We start from the raw sequence: 18,346 nt of genomic DNA, 5'->3' as shown, positions 1-18,346 counted from the left end.
TTTCACAGCACTCATACTCTGTGTTTCTCAGAGCATTACCTATACATTTTTAAATAAAGGAGCTTATTTTTCATACCTTAAAACACTCCTATTATAAAAATATTATGCCAAAGAATAGCTCAAAATACCCTTCTCCAAAATAAAGAATACTATCCCTTCCAGAAGACTAAACCCCATCATCTAGGGAAGAAAATTAGCTTTGAATGTAATTTTCTTAGCTGTAGAAAAAGATCATTGGGTTGGTATGTAGATATGTTCTATTACTTACTTCTTGTTTTTAAAACATAACTTCAAAGCTAGACACATAACAGAGAATAGTTAAAGGCAGATTTATGCTGCCATGAAATGGAATTAGTAGAGTCTTACTCTTTGCCTTAAATTGGCAAGCATTTGACTTTTTTACATAATCCAACATCTGCTGGAAGCTGTAGGATGTTCCTGGAAAATACCTGACCTTTTTATTTATTTTTTTTATTGTTATTATTACTGGAAAAATACTTCAGGAAGTACTGATTCTAGCCTGTAAATTATAAATATCCACAGTTAAGCTCATTTCTGCAGAGGCAATATTTGGAGTATAAAAACTGTACAGGAGAACTTCAATTTTAACTCAGCATAGTAGGAAAATCTAGTGGAGTCTTTTTTCCCCCTTTTTTTTTTTTTGTAAGTTGCAATGGAATTTGGCATACCCACTTCCTTGGCAATTTGAAACCGAAGTATTTCACAGAGATGGTGCACATGGTGCCCAGAGATACCAACTTTTCTCTGCAGCCCATCTGACATTAGCAAAGCCCACAGACATGGTGTGTTTTGTCTCTCTGAGATGGACAGTACTCAAGGCAAAGAGTGGCTAAAAGGTGACTATAAAACCAGATTAAAGTAAGAGTGTGATGAAGACAATTTACTACTTCTTGGTTCAGCCTGCCAAAGAAAACCACATGTACCTTATTTTCAAGGAAGTTTCTTAAAGAAACTTGAAATTAGTGTTGGAATTTTAAGCAATCTCAAGTATGGTAAATAATTGTAGTTTTCATCTGTGAAATTGTCTGGTTTGGTTAAAACTCAAAGCAAACCTGAGGTCTCTGGTAACTCCAGAAGTGTATTGCAAGCCTGAATGATGCAAACAGTACTCCCTTTAGCACAAGAAATATCTAACTACACCATTTTTCTTCTGACAGAATAGTAGCATGCGTATTTTTTTCAAAGCCTTCCATTTCCTGAATTGACTTCCAGGACCAAATTGGCTTCACAGTTTCAGTTCATACCTCTGAGGTGTCCAAGAACACTCAAACATGGTCATCACATATCTACCTGGTGCCCAACCTTCTCTACCAAGCACAGTGTAGCTCTACACAATAAAGCTACAGTCCTTTGTGCAAAAGATCAGGATTCTTCAATAGTCTCCTTGAAGTGTTGATCAAATTTCAACAGGAACTAAGAACCAACAGCAATTTATGCCATATTCAGCAGCAAGTGCAAAATGTACTTGTCCTATACTGTGTTCTTTAACAAGCCTGCAGAACAATCAAAACATTACAAGAAAAAATAACCTTCACACATACAAGTTTCCTTTAGGAAAGAAAATGATAAAGAAACAAATGTAGCAGGTATGTGTTTTGTTATGCAACATTCTACTGAAAAGCCCTCAGTTATATTGATGAAGTTGGTATGAGAAGTCATCAGGAACCAAACTGATCTGATTTAGTTGTCAAGACTATGATGAACTACTGTGCTGCATTGTGTTTTACAGAGGGATATAGCTAATGGAAGAATCACCTAACTGTGGAAAATTATCCACACAGCTGAGAAGGGCTATAATTTGGGCTTCTATCCTTACTTTTATCAGAGTTTATATGTTTTTGTTTGTGGAAGAATGCTGGATCAATTCTACATGTAGTGATCACACTTAATAATTAACAAATTAACTAAGTCCAATTATTCTTACTGTGATAAGGGCCCTCATGCCTCAGATCTTCCACAAGTCTCCTGTTTTCAAGGACTGTGACTGTATATCCATGTTTTGCCAGGATGCGCTGATAGAGCTGACGGTCCATTTCATGGTGAGCAGCAGGTGCATAGAGAACTGCTCTTCTCGTGTGGCTTCCAAAGTACTGGAGAATGGAGACATCAATCTACAGCAAACACAGTGCAAAGACAATGGTTGTAGGATAGGACATTCCTCAGCAGTATAAAATACAGTTGTTGTTTTTCACAAAATAAAGCATAACTTACTGTGACAACAGTGAAAATAGTTCTAGAATGATTAAGAATTCTCTTTATATCAGGGACTTGGGACCACAAATTCCTTTTTGTCTGCCTCTCCATTTTTTCTATATTCATTTTGAACTGATACCATAAAGGTTTGAAAGCTCTGTGTAGCACTCAAGGATCTGGACTGCTCTGGTGAGATGGTAACAGCAATTGCCATCTGACTTTGACTGTGGCTGCGGTCACCTAAACAGAGAGGTCTTGGTAGGTCCCATGTGAAGTGTTCCAAGGAATGTGGGTTCTATGCAGATGGAAATTGCTGGCATCTGAGTTGTGCTGTGCAGCATTATTAAGTAAGAAGAGTACTGGGGTAAAATCATACACAGGAATCCTAAACAGAATTGGAGATTACTGTGCTCTAGAAAGTTAAATGTAACTTTGTCAGTCCTTTATTGCCTTATTAGTCCAACACCACCTAGCCCAAAAGAGGACTGGCAGTGAGACTTGTATATAAGAGCAAGTATCTGATGTCTCCAGTGAATCCCAAGGAACACTTGGATTATCTACCACTTACTGTCTTCCCATATAGTGCCTAGGGACAATGGCATCTAGAGAAAACCCCTCCTCTATATCTACCCTGGGGTATGAGCTTCTCAAAAGAAAGAAAGGGAAAACAGACATCCCAAACACATAGTCATAGTGCAAATATAACATTAACTTCTGAAAAGAGCAAATCACTGAGCCATTGCCATCAGATCTTTGGGTAAGGGAGATATTTTATGCCTTAAACAAATGTGGTGGGTTAACCCTGTCTGGAAGCCAGGTGCCCACCAAAGCCACCCTACCACTCCCCTTTCCAACTGGACAGAGGGAAAAATACAGTGAAAGTCTTGTGGGTAGAGGTCAGAATAGGGATAGATCATTCATTGATTACTGCCACAGGCAAAACAGATGCAGCTTGGGGAAACCGGTTTGTTTGATAATAAATGGAATTAGAATGAGATAATCAGAAATAGAACCAAATCTCAATACACCTTGCCCCCACCCCTCCCTTCTTCCCAGTTTCAACTTCCCTCCCAAATTCTCTACCTCTCCCTCAGTGGAGAAGGGGGGTTGGGACTGGAGGCTTGGTGAATTCATCACACATTGTCTCTGCTGCTCTTTCCTCCTCAGCAGGAGGACTCCTCACACTCTTCCCCTGCTTCAGTGTGGAATCCCTCCCATTGGAGACAGTCCTTCATTAACTTCTCCAACATGAGTTCTTCCTACAGGCTGCAATTCTTCAAACTGTTCCAGTATGGGCCAGTTCCACAGGGCCCAATTCTTCAGGAACAGACTGCTCCAGCATGGGTACTCCATGGCCTGCTGGTGGATCTCTACTCCACTGTGACATTTGTGGACTGCAGAGGACAGCCTGCCCCACCACAGTCTTCATCACATTCTGCAGACAGCTCTTTGCTCTGGTGCCTGAACTGCTGAACTGCTACCTCCTCCCCCTCTTTCTTCACTGACCTGGTGTCTGCACAGTTGCACAGTCGTTTTTTTTCCCCCTTTTAAAATCTGTTATTCCAGAGTTGCTACCACCATCACTGATGGGCTCGACCTTGGCCAGTGGCAGGTCTGTCTTGGAACTGGCTGGCACTGACTCTGTGGGACATGGGGGAAACTTTTGGCAGTTTCTCACAGAAGCCTCCCCTACTACCAAAACCTTGATGTTCAAACCCCAATAAAATAAAGCATAAAAATAGGACACTCCATGTGGGAATTAGGACACTAATAGATGCTACAGTCTAGCTGTTCTTTTGCAATAAAAACACCATTAAAAACCAAGATTTTATTTTGATGAAAGATAGGGTTAGAAAGTTTTAGGATTGAAATATACCAGAAGGGATTAAATTTAGGACATGAAATTAGTTCTTTGCAAGTTTGTGAATTTCAACCTGACAGTTGTCAGCTGTTTAAAAACTAAGTTATTCCATAACTTCTAATTTTAGTAAGTTTATCACTGGAGATAGGAAGCACTACACAAACAAGTCACCACCATTTTTTGCACAGTAGACTAGACTGAAAAGAGATAGATGCTTTGATACAAATAAATGTCATTCAAGACGCATCCGGTTGTTTATAGGCCTGGGATCTAGTGCTAAAGTCACTCTTCGCAGCAGTGTATTCCCCGAATGTGGGATGCAGTTTTATGTTGTGCTTGGCTGAAGCATAAGCTTTTCTGTAGCAGTAAAGAGGACAAATATTTCAGAGCCCTTAGCTTCTAACACCAAAGGTTCTTTTGCTCCAGTGCAGTCATTGCCATTCCATGGAAAGTGTTAGGATTATTGATGAAGGAACCCTGAAAAAAATCCCAATACAACACTATCAGTCTTCCACATTTGCAACCCAAAACTAGTTTAGAAACTGAGATATTCAAGTAAAGGTTGATCAGTTGCTGGCCAGAGTAAGCACATATAGCACAGGGTGAAGTCACAGGAACTGTGTTAGGTCGCCTGTTTGACAGCGTTCCTGACATCCCAGATTTTTAAAACACGCTAATCAGGTGGCAAGCACAGTGTTAGTCTCAGATGGCCCTTGCCCACCACAGCAATGTCACCCTTGTCCCCTTCTGCCTTTGCCCCTCCTTCCTCTCCTCTTATCTTCTCGATTTCCTGTTCTCTTGCAGCGCCAGCTGCTGCTGGCAGCCCTTCCTCTCCATTTCCCTTCCTCCCTCCCTGTTCCTAAATCCAGCCCTTGTCCCAGCCCCCCTCTTGTGCTCTCTCTCCTTTCTCTTCCAGGCATTCAAGCCAAATACTTCCTACTTTCCATTTCACTTGCATCGTGGAAGAAACCCAGAAGACAGAGACACCTCATGCTTTCTTTTGCAAGAAAATTCCCTTTTCCATCCCTCGTGTGCTGCGGGGGCCAGCGCTGCAGGGTGAACTGAGGACACGTGAGGAGTAGAGAGGGGCTGCAGACCAGGACATGTCTCTGCTCCTGGTCCATTTTTCCTGGCGATTACAGCTTCTCCCGTCCCTCCCAGCGCGGCCTGGGACGAGGGTCCTGCCTTGGATGCGGTGGCACTTTCTGTGTCCCCCTCCTCACTAACAATTACCACTTCTATTACGCCATGAAAACACACCTTTCTTCGTGGGTGCAAAACCTCCTACAGTGTCACCTCTGAAGTATTTTGCTTCAAACATAGAGATCCTGCCTCAAGCGCCCAGAAACGACCCTGCGCTCAATGCTCCAGGGCCAGCACGCCAGGGCTCCCTCGCTCGCACATCTGCTGCTGCAGGCCTTGGCCCCTGCGGGCCCGAGGCACAAGGGACAAGGGACAGGAGCCAAGCAGCCCTGAGGCGTCCCCCGGGGCTCGGGCCTGCAGCGCCATGCGCCACGGAGGATCCCGCCTCAGCGGCTGCCTTCCTGAGGATGCATCTTCCTCACGTCTCTGGGGAAGGGCTACAATGTTTACAGCGCTCTGGTTCGGCAGTGACGAATATTCAACACAACACTGATAGCATAGAAGAAAAAAAAAAAATAAAAAGAGGAAGTTCAGGCAGCGGCAGTGACCTGGGTCATTTCCACAAAACACAAAGGAAATGGCCCCGAGCGGCTCCACGGGGCCCACGCAGTGCCAGGCTCCCACCGGGCGCAGTCCCCGGGATGGGTGACCAGAGGCCTTGCGACAGCCCTCACAGACAGGGCACAGCACCGGCTTCTGCGGGGGATCAGAGGCCTTGCGACAGCCCTCACAGACAGGGCACAGCACCGGCTTCTGCGGGGGATCTGAGGCCTTGCGACAGCCCTCACAGACAGGGCACAGCACCAGCTTCTGCGGGCGCTTTTCTCGGGACACTCGCTCCGGAGATTCGCAAAAGCCGCCCAGGCTGCCGGGCTCCGCAGGCTCCTGCTGCTGCGGGGAGGGACCGAGCAGGGACACACCGGGCCGTGCCCCAGCGCCCGGGCTGGCTACAGGCGCTGCCCACAGGCACTTTTATCCACCAGCTTCCCAAAGAGCCGCAGCGGCGTCTCTGGGACATGGAAACCATTCAGGAGTCTAAATTGAACAGCTTGACCTGATGTCTAATCTGGTACTATTAAATAATATGAAGTATCTCCACACCTTTTACGGTACTTGCTTGAGATCCGTACTTAGTGTTGCCAAATTTATCTTCTCTGCCCTGTCCTTTCACAGCTGTTTGCAGTCCAGGTTATAAGATGCAGCGTGTTCTCTCTATTTCTTTGCCAAGTCAGTGCTGTGTTGGGTGGGTTGTCACCTACGCAGATTTTTTTTTTAAAAATCTGGCCAACTGCATGCTTGTAGCAAGTGATTCCGTACTTTTTTCCAAAGCGTTATACAAAATGGACATATACAAAATCACTGGACATGCTGATCTAGTTACTACTATATTTTTTTTCCAATATTATAGCAATAACAGTCACGTTTATGCATTTAAAGAGTCTGCTGGTTTTCATAAAATGTTTCTCAATCATAAATATGAGGTCTGGACAGAGTTAGTACAAGAGAAGCAGCATACAATAGATGAAAATAAGCTGTTCACATATTTCCACATTTTACGGTCCTGTTTTTTTTGGCATTCTATGATTTTAATGTGCAACAGACTCAGACACACAAATAAAAATGGATCCATAACATTTTAAAAATTTGAGAATAATTGGTAAATGGTCAAATGCTTCCATGTTCCAGCCATGTTTTAGTTTGAAGACTCAGACTATTTGTTTGCAGGTCGGTTTATTACAAATTCAATGTATCTTATGTGAAAGGGATTGCTAAGAACATCTGCAGCCCATGTCATACCTAGAAAATGGTTTGTTTGTCTCCAAGAAATTAATGAGGCTTTAGAGCAAGGTTGAGATCTCCTATATGATTTTGGATGAGACCTAGATCAGCTTTGACATGATGCACCTGCTCTTACAGCTTACAAAATACTACACTTAGCTGAGTCACTGACCTCATTTAATGAAATTGGCTGTTACAGAGATGATCTACAGCCTTAACAATGTTCCAAACAAATCAGAATGGACTGTAAAGTAAATAAAAACGCATAAAAATTAATTTTGTGCTTTTTGTTTTCAGTTTACAGAAAAACATGAAAAGCACAAAAGAAAACAAATTGAGCTCCATTAAAATTTAATAAAGATGCTTTTTTAAAAAACTGTATCAAATGTATACTCCTTTGATGTGTTAACAAACAAGATAAAAGGCCCAGATTATATAATATGAAATCTGAAGAATTATGTAACCATTCTTGTGCAACTGAAAATAGACATCTACTTTCAGAGTTGCAATTCTTAGTTCAGTCTGTCTGCGACTTGCAGGGAGCTGTAAAGTTCTCTGTTAAAAAGAAAATGTTTTGACATTTCCCTTGAAACTGGTATATCCAATTCTAGGTTATGAATGTATAAGGATATAATTGATTCTACTAGTCTCTGAAGTTTTCCTCTATTGTACAGAATTTCTGGGTTGTTCCAAAAAAACTAGAATTTGGTCAGTAACTGAATCTTATGATGAATAATTACTGTTTTTGTTCTGGCCAATAAGAAAAGAGTGAAGACATTTCAAGATGAAGAGAGCAAAACAGTTCCTTGGCAGTTCTTTCAAATTCCAAGAATATTACATAATTCCATAAATATTGATGCATTGTCTATGCCTGGAAAAGAAGCAAATATACAGTTTGAACTGTTGCCATAGAATTTCACTGACTATCACTTCAACTGCAGAAACAAAATTCTCTATCCTATCATGTCGGCCTAAGCTTGTCCCAGGAAAGAACTCAAAAACTGCTAATCATCTTTTCAGCTACCCAGTTCTGGAGTCATTAGTCCCTGTGTTGATTACAAGCAGCCACTTTTCACACTGAGCTAGCCAAGACTGTCAGAGACTTGGTCCAGTAGCTTCAAATAACTTGACTGCACTTACTTTAACCCCACTGCTTCCTGCAGGTACTGAGCAGCTGAAAAGGAGATGTATGAGCCACTGTGCAAACCAAAAGGCCTTTGCATGAAAGCAGAGTGCAACAAAAATACCACAAAGGAAAACCGCCCGTATAAAAACAAGGCCAGCACTATTAGCAGTATTCACAGGCAGTGAACAGACTAAATTCCCATTTAGCTACCAAAGGAAGTCAGTCGCCTTTACTACTAAATACCACCTAGCAGAACAACATTACAAAAAATACATGAATGGGACTCCCAGAAAATGCTGCACTATTATTGAACAACATCAATAAGAAGAGTGATAATAAAAACTTAGCATGTGGTTCTAATGCCCCAAGCCGCTCATTTATGAGACTATGCAGATGTTTATTAGCTCCAAATGTGACTTCTAAATTCCTTTTTGTGTTTGCATAAAAGTTCACAGAAATAGAAAGTTGTTCATACTACCATTGTATTTAAAAGTGGGCATGGCTGCTGTATTAAGTAAGAGAGAAGTTAATTTCCTGTTTCACTTTCTGGAGAATATTTAAATGTGTTTGCTTTATGTTCTGGTAAAGTTCCTAATCAGAAAGGACTGTGTTGAAGAATGAAACTGCTGGAATGTAATTCTGCTTTGGATTGTTTGTTGGATAAATACAGAATAAGCAATTAGATTATTGGCATTATTTTGATGGCTGTCTTCTCATGACTTTATAAATTCAAGAGCAAAACTGGAGTTACTTGCACAGTCATCACCAATATTTGAGCAGGAGGTACAGCTATTTTATCAAAATGCTTTATGCCTGCATGTGGTACATGGTACCAAAGGCCCTGTCTTGAGAACAGACAATGAGCCAGTGCTACTACCACTTACCAAAACACCTCATTTTAGAGGAAGTTGCAGTGAAGTCATGAGTTAGATTCTGCCTCCATTTGCACCTCACATGTCCTTCTCGAAGATCCCTTCCTTCCAAATCTCCACCCTGCCCCTCTTTCCTGACTGCTACCACAATAGCCCTGCCCTTTACCACCAGAATATCTCTAGCTATCTGCTCAGTAAAAGTAGTTGTTTCCTTAGTGCCGTTTCATTTTACATCACAAAAGAGGAAAAAAAATGTTCTGCTTTCACAGGACGGAATGTGAATGTGGTATCATTTGGAGGAAATCAGTCGCTGATGCTGTACCCTCCTATGCTGATTGTTTTCTTGTTGAAACAGATTTCATACTAGCAAAGTTCTTTGTTCTTTTGTGAAAAGTTATCATCCTACTTATTCTATAAAATAGTTTTTGAGCTAAATTTACTTTAACATGTATCAAACCTTATTATGCATAATGAAATATTTTCTATCCAGAGCTCTCACCATGCTCTATTCTGCATAATAGCAAAAAAAAAAAAAAATCTCATTCTAACACCCAACTTCAATTCTCCTTTTTCAGATACTTACATTTCAGTTCTCATTAGCTTTGTCCTCTTTTCTTCCCATTTCCATTCTCATCTCGCTTTCTCCTTCCTTGCACAAATTCAGCTGCCTCTGTACACAATCTCTTCAGTACTTTGTGAGGTTACTATTACTTTGCAGCTGTAGTTCCCTACTCTCCTACATCTGCTTCCTATCCCCATGCCTTCTTCCATAACAGACTCCGCTCCTATCTCCTTTGTTGCCTGCTTATTCTGTCTGAAGCAAACATATTCCATAAAAAACCAAATCAATAGGAGACATATCTTTAGAGGATGAAATTCACTAAATTTGTTTTAAATGTCTGCATTAACTAATGATAAATCTTTCTTTAGATGTAGTAATTTCCATTGACTGTGAAGTCCAGCTATCTGCCTCTGACAGAGTAGAGCACTCAAGTAAAGAGAGGATAATTCCACTCTGGATGTCCAGTGTTCTAATGCTCTAGTAACATTTTCTCAGCTTTTCAGTAATTTCTCTGCCAATTTTCAGATATAGATGCCTGAACCAGTAACCTATACAAGATGCTTGCCTGGATCTTGCTGTAGATGTTGGTTAAGACTAAACCATGATGTTTCTCTTTTTTTTCTTTCCTTTTGTACATAGTATCTTTCAGATATGACCACATCAGGCTGTCATTATCTTGGATCTTTCATACTGTCCACTCCTAGGAAATTATATCCTATCCTATTTGTTCAGAATGAAGCAATAAAAAGCCTTTTCTTATCCTTCCTGTTTGCTCATTTCAGTGTAATCCATCTTTGAGATACATCTTTTACACAAAACATAAGTGGCAAGTTCAGGGCCTTGGAAAGAAGACAGGTTTTTTTCACCACACCTGTGGTATTTCATTTATTTGGATGCCAGCCTGACCCACTCATCAAGTTCTCATACAATCAGCTGTGTATCTTTGTTTTCTTGTTCTCTGGCCTAAATGGCCAGGGGATTTGAAGCAAAAGGCCTGTGAGTATCCATGAAATAATCTTCCTTCAGGACCCAATTTAAAATCTGATTTTTTTTTTGTTTGTTTGTTTAAATACATTCACAATGCCTGGAAAGCTAGTAGGCCAAAAAAGTATCTGTCACTGGAGTAAAAACTATAACAGGTGATTAATAATTTCCTCCTCCTTTTTCTCCAGCTGTAGAAGAAATAAGGAAGAGAGACACTTCTGCTTTCCAGGACCAAACAGAAAATCCCATTGACAGTATGTTGCACCAGGCTCACAGTTTCAACCAGGCTCACAATTTCAGCCTGGATGTAAAACTTAATGGCTTGGGAACTGGGCCTTTTAAGAAAAAAGGAAAAGTGGTTTTGGGTCTTCTCTGACTGGGAAAGCAACTGAACACCAGGTATCTGCACTCCTAAAAGCAGTACAGCCTATATTCCTTCTACCCAGCAGAGGTACACCATCTCCCTGGGCAAAATTACTCCTGTGCAGAGACATCTAAATTGTCTGTGGCAGAATTAATTCAGAGAGTGGAATGACATCTTAACCAGATAATTAGCTCTTCTCAAAACTGGCTAAGAAGCAGAGCTAAATTATTTAAGATCAGTGTAACCAGCTCACTGGTACCAAAATATTTCTGGCACAATACTGTATCAGGCAAACTACACAGAGGCCTTGTGTGGGCTTTTTTTTTTGTTGATACCTATTCCAATTTTGATGCTACAGCACCAGCTCTTCTCCCTACTATACAAATCCACAAAAATTTCATCATTTGGGAGGTAAGAGTGCCCTGCTAAGCCTGCAGACAGTTTGCTGCTAGATGTGATATCACTCTCTACTGCCTTTAATGCTGGAGAATCAAAAATAAGCCTTCTATTTTTCATGCTTCAAATATTAACATTTAATTTTGTACTAGAAAATGTTGACCTCTGTTCCTATGAATTTAAAGCTTCAGGACAAGATCTTCAGCAGCTTTTAAAACTGTGTGATACCAGAGAGAGAGGAGTACTGTGAGCTCTCTCTGGTTTTCCAGGCTGTGAATGAAATCTGCATTTTTGCAATTTAAAGAAGACAGCTTGCACTATGTGCCCAATAGGAAGAACTCCATCCCACATAGTTAAAGACGCGTTTACAGATGTAATTGACAATGTCCATCCCCATGCTTCTTCTACACTTGTCTGTAACTCTCCAAAATGAGGTGGATGTTGACATCAGAAATACATATGATCTGTTCCTCTGCTTCCAACAAATGGCTCATAAAAGATGCCCGGGTTTTTTTTGTTTGGTTTGGTTTTGTGGGGTTTTTTAAGGCACTTAGTGCCATGCATACTCTGAATGAAGAAATTACTAGATTTTGGAAGGGGATTTTGCCCCTGTAATAACAATCGGAACCAAATTCTCACAACAGGCTCAACTGGTTGTTTTTCTGAAGGAAGCAAGGAAACCTGCGCTATGCAGAAGAGAATCTGCAGTGTGACATGCTATCACTCAAAATCCCCTATGTGCTACCTAAAAAAAATACTATCTCCAGCAGGGTCTTATTTTCCTTAAAATTTGTTAATGAACTTTGATTTCATAAGACATGATGTGGTGTTTGCTTTAAGTCACTATTTAACTGTATAATAGATTCTTTTTAATGCATTTAAATTTTCTTGCTGGACTATTTATTGAATAAGAATTCATGTATGACTAGTTAATTACAAATGTGAATAACTATATTTTAAAGTATTTTTCCAGGTTCATACATGAAGATTTTAACCAGGGCTTTAATGAAATGTTGTTTCCAAACTAGCTCCTGTCAGTGGGCACGTGACTGTAAAATAAAACAGTGTAAAGTTTCAAAAGCAACATCTGTCTTAGATGTTACTGACTGCCCAATAAAAATCAAGCCAGATAACAGTTCAGCTGTCTGAATAAGCAGTGGATGAAAACACACAGTTCAAGAACACATTTTCAAAGCAAAGTGGTAGAGATTTTTGGCAATGTTTGTCTTTTCTGTTCTCTGAGATTATTATTCAGCCCACATAACCAGCAGGGAAAGTTGGGAAACAGAGAGCAACATAGAGTAACATCCCAACATGTGCAAGACATTTTGTTCATCATGCTCTGGAGGAAAAATTCAAGACAAACAGGGAGCCAGCTATGGGTGGTCTTAAGAACTTGAAAAAGAATGTGTTAAGGTAGCACAGCCCTGGAAAACATAAGGGTTAATATACACACATCTGTACTCCAGGTCCAGCATGTGCATGTGATGGTCACATCCAAACACGTATGCTGGAGAGCATAAGTACAACATGTTGTAAAAACAAAAGCTTTCTTCAATTGGCCAGCACACCAAGTTTGATGTCAATCTGCCTTTTTTCTCAGGCAATTTGCAAAACAAGATACTACAGATATTTTCAGCCAAAAAGCATACTAGCAAAACTTTGCCATTATTTCACCAGTTTTTGCAAACATTCAGTAGCCCAATGTATGAAATGTTCTTTGCCATTACAGTAGCAATGAGTAAAAAGGAATGGACTGTTTCTATAGACATAACCCAATGCAACCCACATATGTCAGCTGTGCTTATTTCCCTTTAAGCTGTAATTATTTATGTCATATTGCAGATCAGTTCTGAATCTGGGTACCTAGTTTACTGAAAGGTTATTAAAAAATAAAATTATGACAAATGCAGCATGTACTATAAGAAACAAACTGAGTATTTTAAGAGTTAAAGAGTTCACGCCACAGTTATTCCCCATATCTGTTTTTGATTGTTGAAAAAGATGCACTGTACAGCTGCTCCCCTAAAATCAATATTACTGACCTTTTAGACTATGAACTCTGTCTAATCAAAGTAGCAGACTTGTTTGTTTTTTGTTTGTTTTTTTAAATTTTTTGAACTGCTTCATGTGGTTGCTGTCCATAATTTGTGAGTTTACAATTTTTTTACAGTTCTGCTACAGTTGTGTATATAAAATGTTAGCATAATGATAATTGCACAGTGTGCTATCTGCTGCACCGTTAGCAGCTCCTCTATAGGACTGAAGGAAACCTGAAACATTTGTGCTAGTGCTGATCATAGATTCCAGAGTAAAAATAACTACCTCGGTCTGGAGACCATTTAACAAGCCACATTTTCCAACAAAAATAACAGCGTCTCCATTTGTTAGGTTTTAACACCCATCCTAGGAACCCTATACAAAATAAACATGAAGCCAGGTAACTTATGGACAAAGTAAAATTTGTGAGACAGAGGTTCCAAAGTATATAATGTGATTTGAAAATATTCTTTTATTTCTCAGATGCAGTTAAATCCAGCTTTTCAGCAGAATCCCAGTAAAGTTCAGAGCTGACGAGCAGATAACTTTAATACACGGCAGCTGCAGTCCCTGTGCCAATTAACAGCCTCAGTCACTTCCATGAAACCCCACTGGCTCCTGATTTACGTGCCTGTACTGTAAAGCCTCTAAACCAATTCCCAGAGCCAAAATAAAGCATGGTCTGTGCAGCAAACTGAAATCTTGCTGGAATCACAGAGCAATGCCATATTTCAGTTGAAGATTTCAGGATTCCTGTGTTAATAACAGCACGCTGAGGAGCTAGCAATGGGAATGTGCTTGTGCATATGCTGCTGTCATTAGATCACCCATTTGTTTGTATACAGATCCCAGACTTCCAAGCTTGGGCTAATTTTAGCTGGACTCAGATGATCCTGCCAGACTTGCTATCCCTCGCTTTGCTAATTATTGCTCAGCACTCTGCTCGAGCTGACTTACCTTTTTCACTGTCTCTGAATTACTGCCAGGGAGGAAGCAGTGAATGGTGCTTGGGGAGACCTCCTTGTATCTTCCTTGCTGTGTTTTAGTCAGTTTGTTGGGTGCAATCCCATTAACAACTGCTGAAAGGATGCTGCTGGTCATGAGAGGAGTCAGGGTCTGGCAGAACAGACAGAGGGCCACCACTAAGGCCAGAAGGAAGGGACGAGGGCGACAAAGCCTGCGGCATCTGGGGACTTGCCCACAAACCATGGCCTCTTTGCCAACCTCACTTTGTTCTTTGCCACATTGCAGATGCTGTCCAAGTAGCCACGTCTTGCCAGGGTAAAAAAAGTCAGAAGCACACTTTACCCAAAACTAGTGTGAATTTTCCCATTTCTGCTGCTGAGTGTTTTCCTGGTGCCAGGCAAGAAGTCACGAGTTCCAGAGGAGTTGAGCTTTGAGGAACACCTTCCCATGGAATTACTGGAACAACCTGTGAAAAAACAACAAGTGAGCGGTAGCAAACAGTAGCATGCCATGGGACATCCTTCAAGGAGCTGTGGAGAGCTCTTCCACTCCCTGCTCTCAGAAAACAAACCTGCCAGCAGACAGGTAAGGAACAGAAATCTTCACCCCCTTTGCAAAAGGAACTACTTACTCAGCCAGACAATAGTGTTCAAGAAAGCAAGAGGTTAAAGTTTAATGTGTCTTGTCCACAGCTGAAAAAAGTAAGAGAGTGTACCAACTTTGTGAACAATCGTTTGCTGTTTGTTCTCTCTTGCATTCTCAATTCCCACTTTGTTTTTACAGTTTCCTTCATTTCAGTCCTTTTAAATTTCCTCCTTCCTGTTAGAAGGCACAGCTTTCTCTCTAAAAGTGATAATTTATCTGAAAACAGACAGACTATGAAGATTTTCATTTGCATTTGTTTTGTCCAGATTGCAAGTTCAAAGTTAGGTTTACTTACTTGGTTCTTACCCTGTTTGAAGTTTTCCGTTCTCCTCTAATGGGCTGCTGATTAAAACCACTTGGAACAACCCTGGCTCATGATCCCAGCTCGTCTCACACACTCAGGAGGCAGGCACACGCACATAACACACACCATCTGAAGCCAGTTGGACCACAGACTTCATATAAATAAGGGCTGGACTGCTCAGAGGGTGGAGCTAAACTGGCTCTGCTCAGAGCAGGCACAGGGTTTGGAGACAGAGCCTGAGGTCTGCACGGGGAATGAGTGGTGTCCTTGCTCATGCTGCATTCCTCGAAGCCACCATCACTGCAATTTTTAGAAAACTGCTGTTACAGTGATTAGCCTAATTGAAACAATATTAATATCTTTCAGGGAGAAGCACCTGCAGTATTTTAATCCAGATTAACAAAAAATGTTGCAAACGAAGCAGATTTACTTGGACATAAACATCACTGACAAAGCAGTCAGTGTCAGTACTTTTCCGTAGTAGATGTATTATCTCGTAGCAGAATATAAATAAAACTTCTTGCTGATGTCAAAGAGGGAGAGAAAGGAGGGTGGACAAAAATACTCTGATGAAAGCACTTGGTATCTAAGCCACAGAAGGTCTTAGTTACTACTTCCCCCTACTGACACAGGACAGAGACGAGACAGATGGGAACACTTCACAAACTGTTATATTTATAGACCAGAACTTCTAATATAATCAAGTTATTTTAGCTAAAAATATCTGTTTATAAGTAATCTATTTTATCTTCCATCCTTAGTTAATGATTTTTTGAAAAGACAGTTCTTCCTACACTGCTTCATATATAAGAAGTGAATGTTGTTACAGTAACTTTGAACCAATCTACAGTTTGGCAGCTGCAGCAGCACTACCAAATTAGAGGCCTAAAAACAGCAAGGAAGGATAGACTATATATTTTTTGAATTTTTTTTTTTTTTATTCAGCTTTAAAATTCCAACCCCCCACCCCCCATCAAACTAAAGCTATCAGTTTGCAGACAAAGAAAAATGCAATCAAAGTGATTGAACACTTCATGCAGGACCTCCGTGGTCACACACACTGCATTTTAGTTTTATGTCTGGAATTGTAGTTACCTAAATTAGACTCCTGGGTTATCCTGAGAAAGAGAAGATTACTCCAACTGCCTGTGCCCTGCTGCAATACATGCTTATAAACCACAGAGGAACTCCCATCTTTGCTCTCCGGAGACATGCTGCTTGTGCTCCCTCCTTCCCAGCACACCAATTCACATCCTCAGGCCCTGCTCCAGCCAGCCTGTGCTGCAAAACCTGTAGCAAGCCAACAAATCTGGCTAGAGGGTATCAGAAAACCATGGGTACTCCCTGCAGCTGTCTGTGGGGTAGCTTTCTTCCATCGAATGGACAGGGATACTCAGGAAGCTGGTACTGGATACTCAGGAAGGAGGATTGCAGAGACACTATTGGCCAGCCTACCTGGGAGCCACATTGACGCCACCAACAGAAGAGGAGACTTCCTTTATTCTTATATGGTATTGTCCTGAAGATTTTGGCATGCCCAGATTTCTGGGCCCAAAACCACCAGCTGTGTGGGTGGCATTTGCATGGTTGTCAACTTCTCTCAGATTTCTAGTGAGGGTATTTTAATCAGAGCTTTATGGGTTATTCCTAGAAGAATAACCCATAATAATAACAACTCGAATAAAACCATTTTATATAGATTTGCCTTAATGATTGTTTTGTAATGTGGAGCTCATACCTCCTTGGAGAATCCTATTCTAGAACAAAGTAATCTCAGCACAGAGAGTAATCATGTTCCCCCCTCCAGCCCAACATCATGTTTCCCTTTCAGCCATTTAAGTAAAGTCTTTATCCTTGCATTTTCTCCAATGTCTCAGAGTCAATTCACCCTTCCTGCAACCCCAAAACCATTCATGGGTCCCAAGATTCAGGACAAGCTGGGAACAGATGAAGGAGGTATCAGCAGAGGCAGGCAGATGACTCTGCGTCCTGTATATTCCTGGGAATCAGCCTTCTATGCATCTGTGCTATTATTACTTTGTTCCCCGCCTCTGTGCTACCACTGTCCACCCCACAGCAGCCAGGGAGGCAGGGGAGGTAGTTTAAGCTTGCCAGAGGAGACCCTACAAACGAGGCTCTTTCCCTTTGCTGAGATGGCAGTCGCAGCTTTATTTCTTGGGATCTTTCAGAGTGAAGTTGCAGGAGGGAAAGAGGAAGAGGTATTGATAAGCACTTCTTTTTCAAGGCAGGGGAAAGGGGTGGGGGGAATTTACACAACCAATAAGGGGAACTGGGGAGAACAAGATAAGGGAAAGAACTTACAAGTCTACATTTTCAGGGGTACATTCTTTGGGTCATACCATTTTTCCTAACTGCATTACAACACATCTGCTTTCCCCAGATGTTCTGAGGAGTGAGCTGGATTTTTCTCTAACTTTTGGTTTCTTTTCATGACAACAGCATGTCATGCCCATTTCTTAGGAAGTAAATACTTTCCTCAGTCACAGCTAGAGTGCAATTAACATGATTCCTGTTATCTTTTGAATCAGGATCCCATGACATCTCTGGGCTTACATGTCTACTGATTTACCTGGCCCCAATCTGACACTTCAGAAATTAAGCTAGGACTACTGCATATGGGGACTAATTTCCCTGGCATTAACTAGTCTTTTAGGAAAAGGATATAAGTGGATATGGGTCTCAAATTCACAAGAAAGATTCTTCAGTATATAATATTCAAATAACTGTTGGTAAGATCAGGACTATCCAGCTAAGTATTTATATTCATAGGTATATGTGCATGTTTCAGAATTTCTAGCAGAAAGGTATAAATCTCCTCTTTTTGAAATACAAAACAAGCTTAGTATTGATTTCCTGTTTGAGATTCCCTGACCTGTTCCTTCCAGTAGCTGTTCCCATTGCATGGATTAAGGGCTCTCTAGTCTGTTTACCTCTTTCTGTTTCTCCCTCTCACTCAGGATTTCTTGCCTGGCTGCTCCCTACAGCAGCCAACTACTGTCCTGCTCAGCATGAGGCAAAGCTTTGCAGGGATCGCCTCTGCCAAAAGCAGCAAGCCATGTCTGTCAAAAG

General features: G+C 41.1%; 1 protein-coding gene across 2 annotated transcripts in view; it reads right to left on the bottom strand.

Moving 5' to 3' along the window:
- The window catches only part of LOC131591391 (cadherin-like and PC-esterase domain-containing protein 1), a 148,168-nt gene extending 132,711 nt beyond the window's left edge, over window positions 1-15,457 (bottom strand). The window contains exons 1-3 of one of the 2 annotated variants that reach the window (XM_058862020.1): window positions 15,248-15,457; window positions 14,299-14,773; window positions 1,946-2,132 (exon numbers count right to left, since the gene is read on the bottom strand). In XM_058862020.1, the coding sequence (XP_058718003.1) occupies window positions 1,946-2,132; window positions 14,299-14,550 (439 nt within the window). In that variant the 5' untranslated portion in view covers window positions 14,551-14,773; window positions 15,248-15,457. Of the gene's footprint in view, window positions 1-1,945; window positions 2,133-14,298; window positions 14,774-15,247 lie in introns of those variants that run through there. The other variant, XM_058862019.1, reaches the window with a different exon arrangement.
- Window positions 15,458-18,346: the final 2,889 nt, after the last annotated feature.

The sequence above is a fragment of the Poecile atricapillus genome, chromosome W, assembly GCF_030490865.1.
Source record: "Poecile atricapillus isolate bPoeAtr1 chromosome W, bPoeAtr1.hap1, whole genome shotgun sequence".
Taxonomy (NCBI): domain Eukaryota; kingdom Metazoa; phylum Chordata; class Aves; order Passeriformes; family Paridae; genus Poecile; species Poecile atricapillus.
This window is presented reverse-complemented; position numbering and strand designations above follow the sequence as displayed.